Consider the following 14,412-nt stretch of genomic DNA (forward strand, 5'->3'; position numbering starts at 1 on the left):
CCATTCCCTGTGACTTTGCTCAGTGGTGATGGTTTGCAGGCTGGGCCCAACCACCTTCAGGCCCCGCCGCCCTCCACCAAGCACAGGGATTCCCTTGGCGTCCCAGCTGGCTCTGTTTTTACCCTGAGTCGTTGCACAAGGATTGATCTTAAGTAGCTTAGCTCTCCGAGGTTCTTCTGTGTGTATGTGCGTGACATTTTAAGCTTAAGTTTACTTGGCTTTACATCTTAACATTTTCCCAGTTACTTGCCCTGCTGTAGCTCGTTTATATTTCCAGAAATGTCAGCATGAATGAGAGCACTCTTAGTACAAAACTACTCGAAACAGTTTTAGGTTAAAGTGTTTTAGTCTCAGCTTTCCCTTAAGCCAGCCAGACACTGCCCTCTTGGTAGAAGCCTTCAGTCTGCTCACTGGGAGGGACCGTAGCCTGGGCAGGCCGGCTGGATGTCTTATCTCTGTTAAGTTCTCCTTTCCTGAAGTAACATTTCTCACTGCGTGGATGGTGGATCGGTTTTCTAATACTGCTTCCCTCCCAGTCCCACTATAGACCCTCCTATAATTGTGCTGCTGTGAACTACCAGCTGTGTGTGCTGGTTTGTTGGTTCGTTCAGGGGATGCTGACCGGAAAGGCTGCGCTGTCTCTGTCGCAGTGAAGTAGGGAACACCACCTAAGTGGTGACCTTTGTTCATTCTCCTGTTTGGTTGGAATTGGAAGGGAATACTTTGTGTCCAGTTGTGTGGAGTAAGGCCTCAAAGCAGCTGTTTTGGACCCTCTTCTGGCACTAAGGCTTGGTCGTCCCAGTGCAGCTATGCCTTTCAAAGCACAAGGCAGCTAAGGCAAGAGCGGCCATTCTGGCCAACTCCCTCTGAGACACCAGACTTCGGGGTCCTGGGTGCTTGGTTACCCCAGCAATGCCAAGGGGAAGGAGTGACTTTTCTTAAAAACAACATATGCCAAGAAACAGCTAAAGGAAGCAGTTCTTAGGGAAGGGGTAACTAGCTACTGCTCATACCGCAGATGACCATTTTAATGGCTCAAGAGACAACGGACGCTTCTCCCTGGCTTACTCAGTCAGAAGGGACACCACAGCAGCTCAGATGGATTTTAATAGAAAGCCTTATTATCTCCACTTTTCCTCCCCAATCCTGTCCAAACCAGTACTCTTCAGTGTGCTGACCTCTGGAAATGGGCAGTTCTCTCAACCTCTTAAAAGGTTGGCCACCGGGCCGTCCCTGCGGCGTGGCAGCTTTTGTGAGAGTCGCACAGCGCGGCTGGACCAGCACCAGGGGGCAGGGCCTGAGTGCAGCTGCCCAGGGGGTGGGGGAGCGCAGGGTTGGGTCGCCAGGGTGGCGCTGACAACACTTAGCCCTTTTGCCCCGAGCCACAGCAGCCCCAGGGCCTCTGACTGGCCTCAGCGAGGTGTGGGACGTGGAGGCAAAACCGTCTGCCTGTTTGCAAAGACAGAGGAGCAGGCAAATACGTACCACAGGAAAATGACCAGTGTCGGCAGAGGTTCTTGTTTTTTCCTGTTTGTAGGGGACAATGGGGACAGGTCGTATATAGCAACTTACTGAAAAGCAGAATCTTTATTTTTTACCGGTGGCACTTACTGCATGTCTGATTTTAAAAGGTGACCAATTGGGGCACCTGGGTGGCTCAGAGGGTTAAGCCTCTGCCTTCAGCTCAGGTCATGATCTCAGGGTCCTGGGATCGGGCCCCACATCGGGTTCTCTGCTCAGCGGGGGCCTGCTTCCCCCTCTATCTCTGCCTGCCTTTCTGCTTACTTGTGACCTCTGTCAAATAAAAAAGATCTTTAAAAAAAAAAAGGGGGCTGATAGCCTTTGCACAGAGCCCCAAAGCTGATCCCTCAGGTGCAGTCTAGCTCTGCAGGAGTTAAGCCGGCCTCATGTCGGAGGAGAGTGACAGGATGATCTCCCTGGCCTCCGGAGTGCCCCAGTCGCCTGACCAGGACCTCGGCATAGGCGCTAGGGCACCCTTCTGGCCACCACCTGCCCCTCCAGGTCGCCTCATCCCGGCCTGTACACCCGAGGCCCTGGTGGAGGGAGGACTTAGTGCGGCTGACTGCCCAGGCTCGTCCCCTGAGCAAGGACCCCATCACTTACTTGGCTCCCCTGAAAGGAGTTGAGAAATAACAGTCAAGAGGAAAGAGACCAGAACTTTAATGATACTTTCATCCATAAAAGAGTTCAGGTTGGTGAAGCAGAAAAGGGCTGTGATTACAAGGTAAATGCGGTCAGTCGCTTGCACCGATAATCCTCTCGCGTCGTACAAACTGGGCTTCCACGGCGGATGCTCACCGGAGACCCAGGCAGCACTGGCCGGCGAGGGTCCGGAGCCTGTCGCTGGGACCAAGGGCGGGGTTACCCCAGTGCGCAAGGCTGGGACCTAGCACCACGGCACCCCTCCCACCCGAGGGTGCCAGCCTCTTCCTGCACCGTGGGCACATTCCTGTGGCTGCGCCCGGGTCTCCTGGGACCCTTGCCCCAGTTGCAGCACAGCTGCTCCTGAGCCCTTCCAGGGCCCAAGTGGAGAGGCCACGGCAGCAACAGGGTGTGGGAAGGAACGGAGGGGATGCTGGGGCTGCGGTGGGAGAAGTGTATCTAAATAAAGTTATGTACACTCAACCAATGAAAGAGAGGTTTGGCTTTTAGAAACAAATCTGTCCCCAACCCCAGAAACCACGCCGCTGAGTAAGTTCCCCGGGTGAGATACACATTTAACACTTAACCAGGGCCTGTACACTTTACTGGTTTAATTCTATTACATATGTCATCACTAGACACTGAGTAGAATACAGTGGATAAGCAAAGGTTTCTCCACCATGGAGAGAGATTTGTGTTGCCACAGACTGTTTCCATCACCCACCTGTGTGGGAGCACTTCTGAGGAAGTTTTCTTGTTCCAGGGAGCCAGTTGCCAGAGCGAGGCACTGCCCCGGCTGCGGTCTCTGCGCCAGAAGCCCCCCACGCAGAGCCAGCATGGCCCCAGGGGAAAGCCCTGAAGAGCACTCGAAGATCAGCTTTTTAAAATAGGTGTGATAAGGCTACACAGTTGAATTTTTTAAATACAAATAGGCACATTTACATCACTGGTGTTCAAATGCACAATTCCAATGGATCCAATCGCTTTTCCAAAGGAGCCTTCATAATGTCATTCAAACATTTCTGCTTAAGTGAAATCAAGCAATAAAAACACTCCAGAAATTCAAAGAGGAGATGTGTCCAACTCTTAAGCCAGCAGTGCTGCCGGTCTGAGGACCACTTTCCCCATCAAAGTAGTCTGGCTGTCGGGAAGTTCCCTTTGGTATAAAAAGACCATTTTTCTCCACCAATATCAACACTGCCCAAGGCTACATTGCTGAAGTCCTCTGAGCTGCCCACTCAGAGAAACAAGGGAAGTACAAATGTTCGAAGTCACAGCTGTACGCCTTCTACACAAAAGAGGCTGTATTCACAGGAGATCCTGAACAGATCAAGGAAGAGGCACATTCTAAGTTCAACAGTATGTGGTGTTAATGTGTTGCTGTATTAGGTCCAATTATGTAGAACTTTCACTTTTAGATCAAAAGGTTAAATATCACAATCTCTAATGGTTCAACCTCATATAATTTAGCATTGTAAACTAATTTAAACACATGTTTCCCTCTTAATTATCTTCTGGACTTCGTGTTTAAGTTGTAAGACCTAAACATGACAGCAAAGCTTGCTTCTCTGGAGTGGAAATGCAGACCAGCGCGGTCCAGGAGCCCTACACGCTGACGGGACCACCTGAGCCTAGGCATCCTCTGCCACATGTGGCTGCTGAGCCCTTGAAATGGAGCTAGTATGACTGAAGAACTGGGTTTTAAACTTCATTTTAATTAAAACTTAACCACAGGTGACTAGTGACCGCCATACCAGATAGTACAAGTTGAGCCGTAACTGTGGTTAGTAAAGTGTTCAGCTGCTGATTTCTGCCCTGAGAAAAAGACAGGATTTATCTAGCAAATATTAAAATGGAAAAGGAGCCACACCTGCTCCTGCAACTTCAAGTATCTGACCCAGGAGGACAGCTATCAGATTATTTATGCACTTAAAAAAAAAAAACAAAAACAAAAACAAAAAACTTGGGTTTTTTTTTTCTTTTAATAGAAGAAACAAGATTACCAAAAATTTCAGCTAGCTGGCTTAATATGAAAGACATTCTGCCCCTCATAGCAACTTGGAGAGAACAGAGAAGAAACTAGTGACTGGAACAAGAAATGTGCTGACAGCAGTGCACGGTCCCATGCTAGAGCCCTTCAGGGAGTGCGCACTTGCTCTCCACAACCTGCCAAGTACTGCCCCCCACCCCTACCCCCCAAGAGATTGGCTTAGACCCCTTGCAGAATCAGTTATCTTCCTTAGATGTAATTCTGGTTCCAAATTTCAACTTGGGTTCAATCTTAATAGTGCTTGTACCTATTTTTCTCAAAAACAATTTTAAAACAAAGACTACTAAACTCAAGAATAGAAACTATTCAAAGTGAGAATATTTTCAGTTTGCTCTGCTATCAGGTTAGGCCAGTGAGGGTTGTTAAAGACCAAAGGAGCAAAGACTCAAATCTCCTTCTGTAGGAGCAGACCCCATAGTGGTACCTAAAATGTAGGTGAAGGTCAGAATCTACTCTGGAGGTCAGCATCTTGACCTCCGATGGCCAAGCAAGAAATAAGACAAAAGTGGACAAGCAGTTATTCCCAGCACGATAGCCAGTGGGGGAACTAGATGCTGGTTCAAAAGGCAAACAGAAGCTATGGTTTCCTCTCACTGGATAATATCTACACTGTGTAGCGGAATCTGAGATTTTTAAACACTGAATGTGTTTGGTCTTCTTTGGACTTTTCTGTACTCCTATCTCCATGAACACAAATACACACGCAAAAGATATTCCAGAACAAAACAAACTCAAAAGGAGTAATTCTTGAATTTGCAGTACAGGTACAACTGAACCAACAAATTTATTTAGTTAGTGCTGATAAACAGCAACCTTGAGAGCTACCAAGAGCAGCAATTACCTGACCTGCTTAATGATGCCCTCCCAGTTCTCTTGTACAATCAAAAGGAACGATTACGGAGCAGTCACTGAAATCCCGTGGGCCACAAGTTCTGTGTACACATGATCCCGGCTCTCCATCAACCTGATTTCCATCACAGCTGTGAAAGGCAGCAGGTGTTCTGTTGCTCTTCCCAATCAGGAACACATCTTGCTTTCAGCATGTGAATGTAACAAAGCATTGATGTAAATGTGCCTCAAAGTGAGAACCGAAAACATTAATATAAAAAAGTCAAATAGAACTAAGTTCTTGAAACTACATAAAAAACTGAATTATTACAACTAAAGCAGCAAATCAAAATATCTGCTGAGGTTTTCTGGTAGAACTAAAAAAAAAAAAAAAACAAATTAGTTGGTGCCCATGTTCAATACGTCACTACCATTGACAAAATAAAACTAAACCCAAAATAGGAAATTGAAAAGTGCATAATGAAATCAAATCTTGGATCAAGTATTTATGGAAAATTGGAAATGTTTGTCCGGTATATTTGACAAAAACAATGATTTAAAGGAGGTATTAAAGTTTATCTGATCCAGCTTTGGCCTGGCGTTCCACATAGAAAAGGATGTAGGCCTTTGCTTTCACAACGGTGTCTTCATCAGTCAGTGTTACAGTACTGTCATTGAAATGAAACCAGCGACCTTCATGAGTTGCATAGGCTGTGTAATGTCCAGAACCGACCCTGGAAGGGAAAGTAAAAAAATGAAAGAAAAGGGCTACAGAAATAACAAAAGGATCTGAGCAATCCTATAATTTGTTAGATACATAATAAATGAGAAGTACTGTAACAGAGAATATACCCTAGAGACTGGTAGTTTAAGATGGCTGACTGAAATCAGCTCAGGTGTTTATGTTCCTCAAAATACACTGAAATGACCAGGAATATACCGACACTAGAAATTCAGGAAAGAGTGCCATCGAATGACCAGAAACTGAAGATTTTCTATAACACATAGAGCAGTGTTCCTCTGGCACTGGGTTAACAGAGGAACCAAAGAGCTAAGCACTCTTGCCCTAACAAGCATAGGTCAAGGCGCAGGGAAACGGGGACCAATGAAGAACAGACTTCCATCAGAGCCTTGGAAAAAACCTGAGCTTGAGAAAGTAATCTGCTCCACGGAAGCGCCCTCCCTGTACTGTGGCCCACAAGCACTTTTCTTTCTTTCTTTCTTTTTCTTTTTTAATTATCTACTCAAGAGAAAGAGAGCATGAGAAGGGGGAGGGTCAGAGGGAGAAGCAGACCCCCCACTGAGCAGGGAGCTGGATGTGGGACTTGATCCTGGGACTCCAGGATCATGACCTGATCTGAAGGCAGTCGCTCAACCAAGCCACCCAGTGCCCCTGCAAGTGCTTTTGCACTCACCCAGGGAGCCCTAGAGTCAGTCCTCCCAGCAGGAGAGGAGCCTTAGGTAAACAGACACCCCACAAGTGCTAAAAAAAACCCTTACCATTTACCAATAATGATCACTCTCATCATTTATTATGACTCAATGAACAGCCAAAAATCATCAAAAGCCTGGGGGAGGGGAATGTGGATAGTATGAAAGAGAAGCTATGGGAAGAACAAGTAAAGCAATTAATGACTAAAAAATTTAATGTAGAAAACCAAAGAGCTTTAAAAATTCTAATTAATATCAATGGTTTCAAAAAGATACTGCAACCATAAAACAAGACTGTTCCTCTTATGAAAGGAAGTTATCAGAAAAATGGGATTGCCACACTATTAAACATTTCACAGAGGAGCTTATCTTCAATTTGGATATAGATTAAATCCAAATTGGTGGTTTGGAAAAACAGGCCATGGCAGTCTTCAGAAACACAGAGATGGAAATCATTAAACGGTGGTTAAAATGTGTGAAAGAACCAGAAAGTTTACTATATAGGAGGTCCCCCACATTCTTGGCTTTGCTTTCCAGTTTAGTTACCCACAGTCAGCCATGGTCCGGAAGATGATCCTCCTTATAACATCTCATCAAAAGGTCAACAGAAGCTAACACTATCACAATTAAAATTAATATTAAATTATAATTTTTTATAAATTAAAGTATCACAGATACATATGTATAAGAAAAAATAGACTCTGTACAGGGTTTGGTTCTGTCTGCGGTTTCAGGCATCCACCGGGAGTCTTATAATGTTTTCGTACAGACGGGAGCTGCTGAACATGCTGTACTTTTTCTTCCAGAAGAAAAAGTAGAGAAGGGAGTAGGACAAATACTAATTCCATGAGCTGCAGACACTGATGAAGAGTATTCCTATCAACTACCATGCCAGGAATACATTTAGTTCAATTTCCTAAATCCAAAGACAGGAATCCTATAACCTTCCAATGAGGAAAAAATGCTGCCTACAAAGGGATGAGAATTGACTGGTAACCATGAATGATGAAGTCAAGGGAGCAACATCTACAAAGTTCTGAGGGAAAAAGGATTTCAACATGGATAGGGGTTTGTCCACATTTGAAGGTAAAATAATGAATCTCAAGAAATCAGAAGGTATAAACTAATAAAATTTTTAGGGAAAATTTCAGTAAAATAAAAATGAATCTTTAAAATAAATGACATGAAGTAAGTTCCAAATAATTTCCCATTTTTCCCCAATTTAAATGTCACCTGGCAAAGGAAATAAAAAACCCTGGAGTAAAGACTACTCAGGATTTTGTGGACAAATAGCTTGGGTTCTGCATGCAGAGATCAAATGAATCCTTCTCCATTTTGTTTTCATGTGCCTTCTTCCTTCACAACATCCTTTCAAGAATATTCTTTCACACCATAATTGAAAGAAAATTCAACTTCACCCACTTTAATGTATTTGAATTCATTTTTTAGGGAGTTGAGGGAGAATTATCAAGTGTGGTGCAAGACTGCTGGTCTTCACCATGCTTTTTTCCAAGCATGAGAAGCCACTGACACACTTACCCGGAACCATGGTGAACCACTACAGCGGCAAGGTCGTACAGGCAGTGCTCTGGGCCACTGTTCTCAGGCTACAGAACAAGGGAGGAGACAACCCAGGACTGAGTTAGGAGCAGTGGTTAATGACATCCTATGTCCTACCTCAATGTGAACACTTGATTTTCCTGAAAAGTCATCTTTTCACCATCTAACAAAGATAACTGATCTTACCTCTAGCAAGTAGCATTTCATGTCCAGGCCTCTCAGGGGAAATTCTACATAGGTATCAACTTTGTTTCTTAAATATGCAGTCCAATGAAATCGTTTCAAATGTAAGCATAGCACCTGGATGAGAGATACATCAGACAAAGATTATAAACAATTAACATTTCAATAAAATTAAATACTTGGTACTAATGTCTCTTGATGAAATTTTAGGTGGCCTATCGGTTTATCTTTTGAACCCTCATAGTATTTTCTTCTACATACCTTATTGTGATGTTGTGACTTATAACACCTGATAACTAATATTACACTGCATATTAGTGAACTGAAATTAAAGTAAAAACTTTATATATATACTTTATATATATATATACATATAAAAATAGGTCCTGACCTCCCTTTCCTAACAGAGAGCTCGGAAACCCTTAGAATTTCCTAAGTGCTAGCCATAAAGGTGTCTTTGTTATGTTAATGAGATGACTTTTCTGACTGCACCTAAGGATGGGGGCTGGTTGCAGGGGACCCAAGGCTGTGATTACAGAGTTGGAACTTTCAGTCTCTCCCCCTACCCCCCAAACTCTAGAGAGGGGAGAGGCGCTGGAACTGCCAACAGCCAGTGAGTTAATCAGTCATGCCTGTGTAATAAAAACTGTCATAAAAATCCAAAAGGAGGATCTGGAGAGATTCCAGATGGGGAACCAGAACAGTTGGAGGCCAATGCCGGGCCTCAAACTCCACAAGGACGGAAGCTTCTCTGTTCAGGACTCCACCTGATGCATCTCCTCATACATACCTGGAGCCTGTGGGTCAGAAGCATTAAGTAGTAAGCTGGGCTTGTGACTGGCTTCTGAAGCAGAGGCAGTCTTGGGGGACTGAGACCTGACCCTGTGGGATCTGATCGCTGTCTTCAGGTAGACAGTGTGAGAGTTGTGGGAAATTGTAGGACCCCCACTGTGGCACAGTCATGGTGTGGTGGGAAACCACCCCTCCACTCACTCGTTGGAAACTGTGATCAGGACACATTAATTATGCATTCTCAAAGGACTGACTTACCTTTCACTAGCAACTCGAGAGACCAATAAGAACAGATGACATGGGCTAAAGTTATAAAAATGATTTATCTTCTCATCAATCATAAACATTTTCCCCTTCAAAACTGCCTTATAATTTGAAACTCAGTACTTACCTTGGGTAGTTTTTGAATCCAAAACTTTTTAGTGGATTTTTGTTTCTTTTTGCATTTGTGGCACATATATAACTCTGTCTCATCAAGTTCTTCTAAGTCAGTAAAACTGCGAAGACAATCTAAAACCAAATTGATTTGGGCAGCATTAAAACAGGATGCCTTCTACAGATGCAATACTATGCTGTAGAAAACAGACTGTGGACTTTGAAGCTGGACAACTCTGGCTTGAATCTCAGAGTTATTAACTCTGTGACCTAGGAAAAGTTAGCCTTTCTCAGTTGCAAAATGGAGACCAAAAAAACAGAACAAAAAAACCCCAAAAAACAAAAAGAACGTATTTTGAAGCACTGCTGTGAGGAAAACAGATGTGTGTCAAATGCCTGGCATCATGTCTGACATCTGGTAACGATCAGTTAATGACAGGTGGTATTGCTAGGTTTGGTGCTATTAATGAAGAAACAGTTTGGATACTTTTGTTGAAAATGGTTTCCTTAATGAAATCAACGTTTGAGCAGCAGTCTGCTCTCAATATCTTATAAGAGGACAAAGCCCCCAAGTTCATAAAAAAGTCAGGCTTAGATCGAACATTTTCACAGTTTATAACTTATTAAAAAAAATAAACACAGACTACAGGAGGCTCCATTACCAACCTTCCTATGATACCTTCAGTGAATCCTTTGTTCCAGGCTCCACCCTCAGTCCCCTGGACAAACCATAGATCACTTTTTTAAAGGTTTAATTTTGTAATCTGGGGCTTGTTAAACTGTGGCCCCAAACGTAATCCAGCCACCTGGTTTTGTAAATAAAGTTTTCCTGGAACACAGACACGCCCCACACCCACTGATTTATATATCATCTGTGGCTGCTTTTACACTACAACAGCAGAGCTCAATAGTTGGACCTTATGTGTAATAATGCCTCAAGTATTTACTACCTGGCCCTTTGTAGAAAAAAAGTTTGCCAAATCCTGTTGCAAGCAATAAGGTATGTATTGTTCTGTAAAGAAATAATATATAATTTTGAACAAATATGAATGCCTATGTACCCAGCACTCATGTAAAGAAATGGATTCTCACCAGTACTTGAGGAAATAGACTTTATGTGAATGGCATCCCCTAGAGTTGTGCAGTGAGCAACCTGAGCAGCCAGGTGTGGGAGCCCTGTTAGGAGTTTCCTGTATTTTCCCAGTAACAGACCCCATCTTTCCCTCTAGGAATAGACATTATCTTGAATTTTGTGGTAAGTGTCCTTTTGCATGCATGTATGCATATCTGAACAGTATGTTTAGTTTGAAAAGTTGGGTAGCAAGCACTAAACCTAGCTCTACCAGGAAAAGCAACACTGTCTCTGTACTCAAGAATTTTCAGGTCATACTCTGCTCTGGCTTCCATGAGAGAGGATAAGAAAGAGACTGGTGGCACAGGCCAATGTGGGGGAAGGGGAACCATGCATTCTTTGTGGAGTTGGGTTTGTGTTTTTGTTTTGTTTTGTTTTGTTTTTTTGGTATAATTGGCACATATTAATTTCAGCTGTACAACATAATGATTCAGTATTTGTATCTGTTGTGATGTGATCACCACAGTAAGTCTAAACATCCATTAAACATTTTTCCCTGTGATGAGGACTTTTGATTTATTCTCTCAGCAACTTTTAAATATACAGTACAGTATTAACTACAGTCACCAACTATAGTCACATCCGCATGACTTGTTTATAACCTCAAGTTTCTACTTTTTAACCTCTTTCACATATTTCGCCCACTTGCGATCCCACACTTCTGGTAACTACCAATTTCTTTTCTGTATCTATGAACTTGGATTGGCTTGGGGTTTGTTTTTGATTTTGTTTTTGTTAGATTCCACATACAAATGAGATCATATGGTATTTGTCTTTCTCTGACTCAGCATAATGCCCTCAAATTCCATTTTGTTCTAAATGGCAAGATTTCATTCTTTATGGCTGAATAATATTCCATTATATAAGCCTATTGTCTCTATCCATTGATCCATTATCTTGATTATTGTAAATAATGTTCCATGAACACAGGGATCATGTTTCTTTTCAAGTTAGTTATTTTCATTTTCTTCAGAAAAATACCCAGAAGTGGAACAGTTGGATCATATGGTAGTTCTACTTTAATTTTTTTAATTTTTAAACATTTTTTATTGAAATTCAATTAGTTATAACATATATTACTGGTTTCATAGGTACAGTCCTTAGTTTATCTAATATCCAGTGCTCATTACATCACTTAATGTCCATCACCCAGTTATTCCATCCCTCCACCCCCTTCCCTTCCAGCAACCCTCAGTTTGTTTCCTATGATTAAGAGTCTCTCGTGGTTTGTCTCCCTCTTTGGTTTCATCTTATTTTTTCACCTCTCTTCCCCTGAGATCCTGTTTTCTTAAATTCCACATCAGTGAGATCATATGATAATGGTCTTTCTCTGATTGACTTATTTCACTTAGCATAATACCCTCCAGTTCCATCCCTGTCATTGCAAATGGCAAGATTTCATTTTTGATGGCTGCATAATATTCCATGGTATATATGTATCACATCTTCTTTATCCATTCATCTGTTGATGGACATCTGGGCTCTTTACATAGTCTAGCTATTGTGGACATTGCTGCTATAAACATTGGGGGGGCACCTGCATTGGATCACTACATTTGTATCTTTCATGTAAATACCCAGTAGTGCAATTGCTGGGTCATAGGGTAGCTCTGTTTTCCACAGTGGTTGCACCAATTTACATTCTAACCAACAGTGCACGAGGTTTCCATTTTCTCCACATTCTCCCTAACACTTATAATTTCTTATACTTTTAGTAACAGCCATTGTAACAGTTGTGAAGTGATAGCTCACTGTGGTTTAATTTGCATTTCCCTTATGAGTGATATAGAGCATCTTTTCATGTACCTGTCAGCTCTATCTCATCTTTGAAAAAAGGTTTATTAGGATCTTCTCCCCCTTTTTTTTTTAATGGAACTGATTGTTGTTTTTTGTTTTTGCTATTGAGTTGTATGATTTCTTTATGTATTCTGGACATTAAACCCTTAACAAGTATTATTTGCAAATATTTTTTCCCATTCAGTAGGTTGCCTTCTCATTGTATTCCTTCTGCTGTACAGAAGTTTTTTGGTTAGAAGTAATCCCTTGTATTTAATTTTGCTTTTGTTGCCTTGGAGACAGAGTCAAAAAGCCACTGACAAGACCTATGTCAAGGAGTTTACTACCTACCTTTTCTTCTAGGACCTTCATGGTTTCAGGCCCTAGGTTCCAGTCTTCAGTCCATTTTGAGTTAATTTTTGTGTATGGTTTAAGAAAGTAGTCCACTTTCATTCCATTGCATTTGCTGTCCAGTTTTCCCAGCATCATTTATTATCCTTTCCCCTTGTATATTCTTGGCTCCTTTGTTGTAAACTGACCATATATATATGGGTTTATTTCTGGGCTCTCTATTCTGTTCCAGTGATTTTTGTTTCTACACCAAAACCATACTGTTGTGAATACTGTGGCTTTATAATTTAGTTCCAAATCAAGGCATGTGAAGCCTCTGATTTTGTTCTTCTTTTCCAAGATTTCTTTGCCTATTCGGGGTCTTTTGTGATTCCATACAAATCTTAGGATTTTGAAAGGGATTTTTAATTTGACAGGAAATTTTGATAGGGACTGAACTGAATCTGTAGAATGCTCAGGGTAGTGTGAATAGCAACATTAATTCTTCCAATCTATGGGCATGGTATATATCTTTCCATTTATTTGTGTCATCTTTAATTTCTTTCTTCACTGTCTTACAGTTTTCAGTGTAAATTTATTCAGTTAAATTTATTCCGGGGTATTCTTTTGATGCAATTCTAAAAGGGATTACTTTAATTTCTCTGACAGTTCACTATTAGTGTATAAAAATGCAGTGGATTTTTGTATTTTGATTTTGATCCGGCAACTTTACTGAATACACTTTTTTTGGTGTACTCTTAAGGGTTTCTATATATAACATGTCATCTGTAAATACTGAGTTTTATTTCTTCCTTTCCAATCTGGATGACTTTTTTTTTTTTTTTTTTATCTTGCCTAGTTTCTCTGGTGAGGAATTTCAATACCTTATAGAATAAAAGTAGTAACAAACAAAAAGTAGTAGCAAACAGGGTGGACAACCCTGTTTTATTCCTTATCTCTGAGGAAAAGCTTTCAGCTTTTCACCATTGAGTATGATGTTAACTACGGGCTTGTCATATATGGGCTTTGCTATGTTGAGGAACGTACCCTCTATAACCACTTTGAGTTTTTAACACAAATGGGTGTTGGGGCGCCTGGATTGCTCAGTCAGTTAAGCATCCAACTCTTGATTTCAGCTCAGGTCATGATATCAGGGTCATGACTCTGGGCCTCATGCGCTGCTAGGTGTGGAACCTGCTTGAGATTCTCTCTCTCTCTCTCTCTCTCTCTCTCTCTTTGCCTCTCCCCCCCACCCTTCCTCGTGCTCTCTGTAAAAATAATATTAAATGGGTGTTGAATTTTGTCAAATGCTTTTTATGCATCTACTGAGATAATTATGTAATTTTTATCCCTGATTTTGTTAATGTGGTGATTAACACTGATTTATAAATGCTGAACCATCCCTGCATCCCTGGAATAAATCCTGCTTGATTATGGTATATGATCCCTTAAGGTACACTTGACCCTTGAATAACGTGGGGGGGGGGGTTCAGGGCACCAACCCCCTGTGCAGTTGAAAATTCATGTATATCTTTTGAATACCTCAAAATTTAACTAATGACAGCCTACTGTTGACCAGAATCCTACTGGTAAGTCAATTAACACACATTTTGTATTTTATATGTATTATATACTGTACTCCTGTATTAAAGTAAGATCGAGAAAAATGTTATTTTAAAAAGTCACAAGGAAGGGGTGCATGGGTGGCTCAGTCAGTTAAGTATCCAACTCTTGGTTTCAGCTCACGTCATGATCTCAGTGTCATGGGTTCGAGCCCTACTCTGGGCTCTGT

General features: G+C 41.9%; 1 protein-coding gene and 1 long non-coding RNA gene across 6 annotated transcripts in view; one reads left to right on the forward strand and one right to left on the reverse strand.

Moving 5' to 3' along the window:
* The window catches only part of LOC309867964, a 40,343-nt gene that overhangs the window by 5,068 nt on the left and 20,863 nt on the right, over positions 1 to 14,412 (forward strand). The window lies entirely within an intron of this gene.
* USP3 (ubiquitin specific peptidase 3) overlaps positions 2,166 to 14,412 on the reverse strand; it is a 106,989-nt gene continuing 94,742 nt past the window's right edge. For all 5 annotated transcript variants that reach the window (XM_082737246.1, XM_082737247.1, XM_082737248.1 and 2 more), the window contains 4 exons: positions 9,399 to 9,517; positions 8,219 to 8,332; positions 8,012 to 8,079; positions 2,166 to 5,775 (listed from right to left, as the gene is read on the reverse strand). In XM_082737246.1, the coding sequence (XP_082593372.1) occupies positions 5,610 to 5,775; positions 8,012 to 8,079; positions 8,219 to 8,332; positions 9,399 to 9,517 (467 nt within the window). In that variant the 3' untranslated portion in view covers positions 2,166 to 5,609. The remainder of the gene's footprint in view (positions 5,776 to 8,011; positions 8,080 to 8,218; positions 8,333 to 9,398; positions 9,518 to 14,412) is intronic.

The sequence above is a fragment of the Mustela nivalis genome (assembly GCF_964662115.1).
Source record: "Mustela nivalis genome assembly, chromosome: 6".
Taxonomy (NCBI): Eukaryota; Metazoa; Chordata; class Mammalia; order Carnivora; family Mustelidae; genus Mustela; species Mustela nivalis.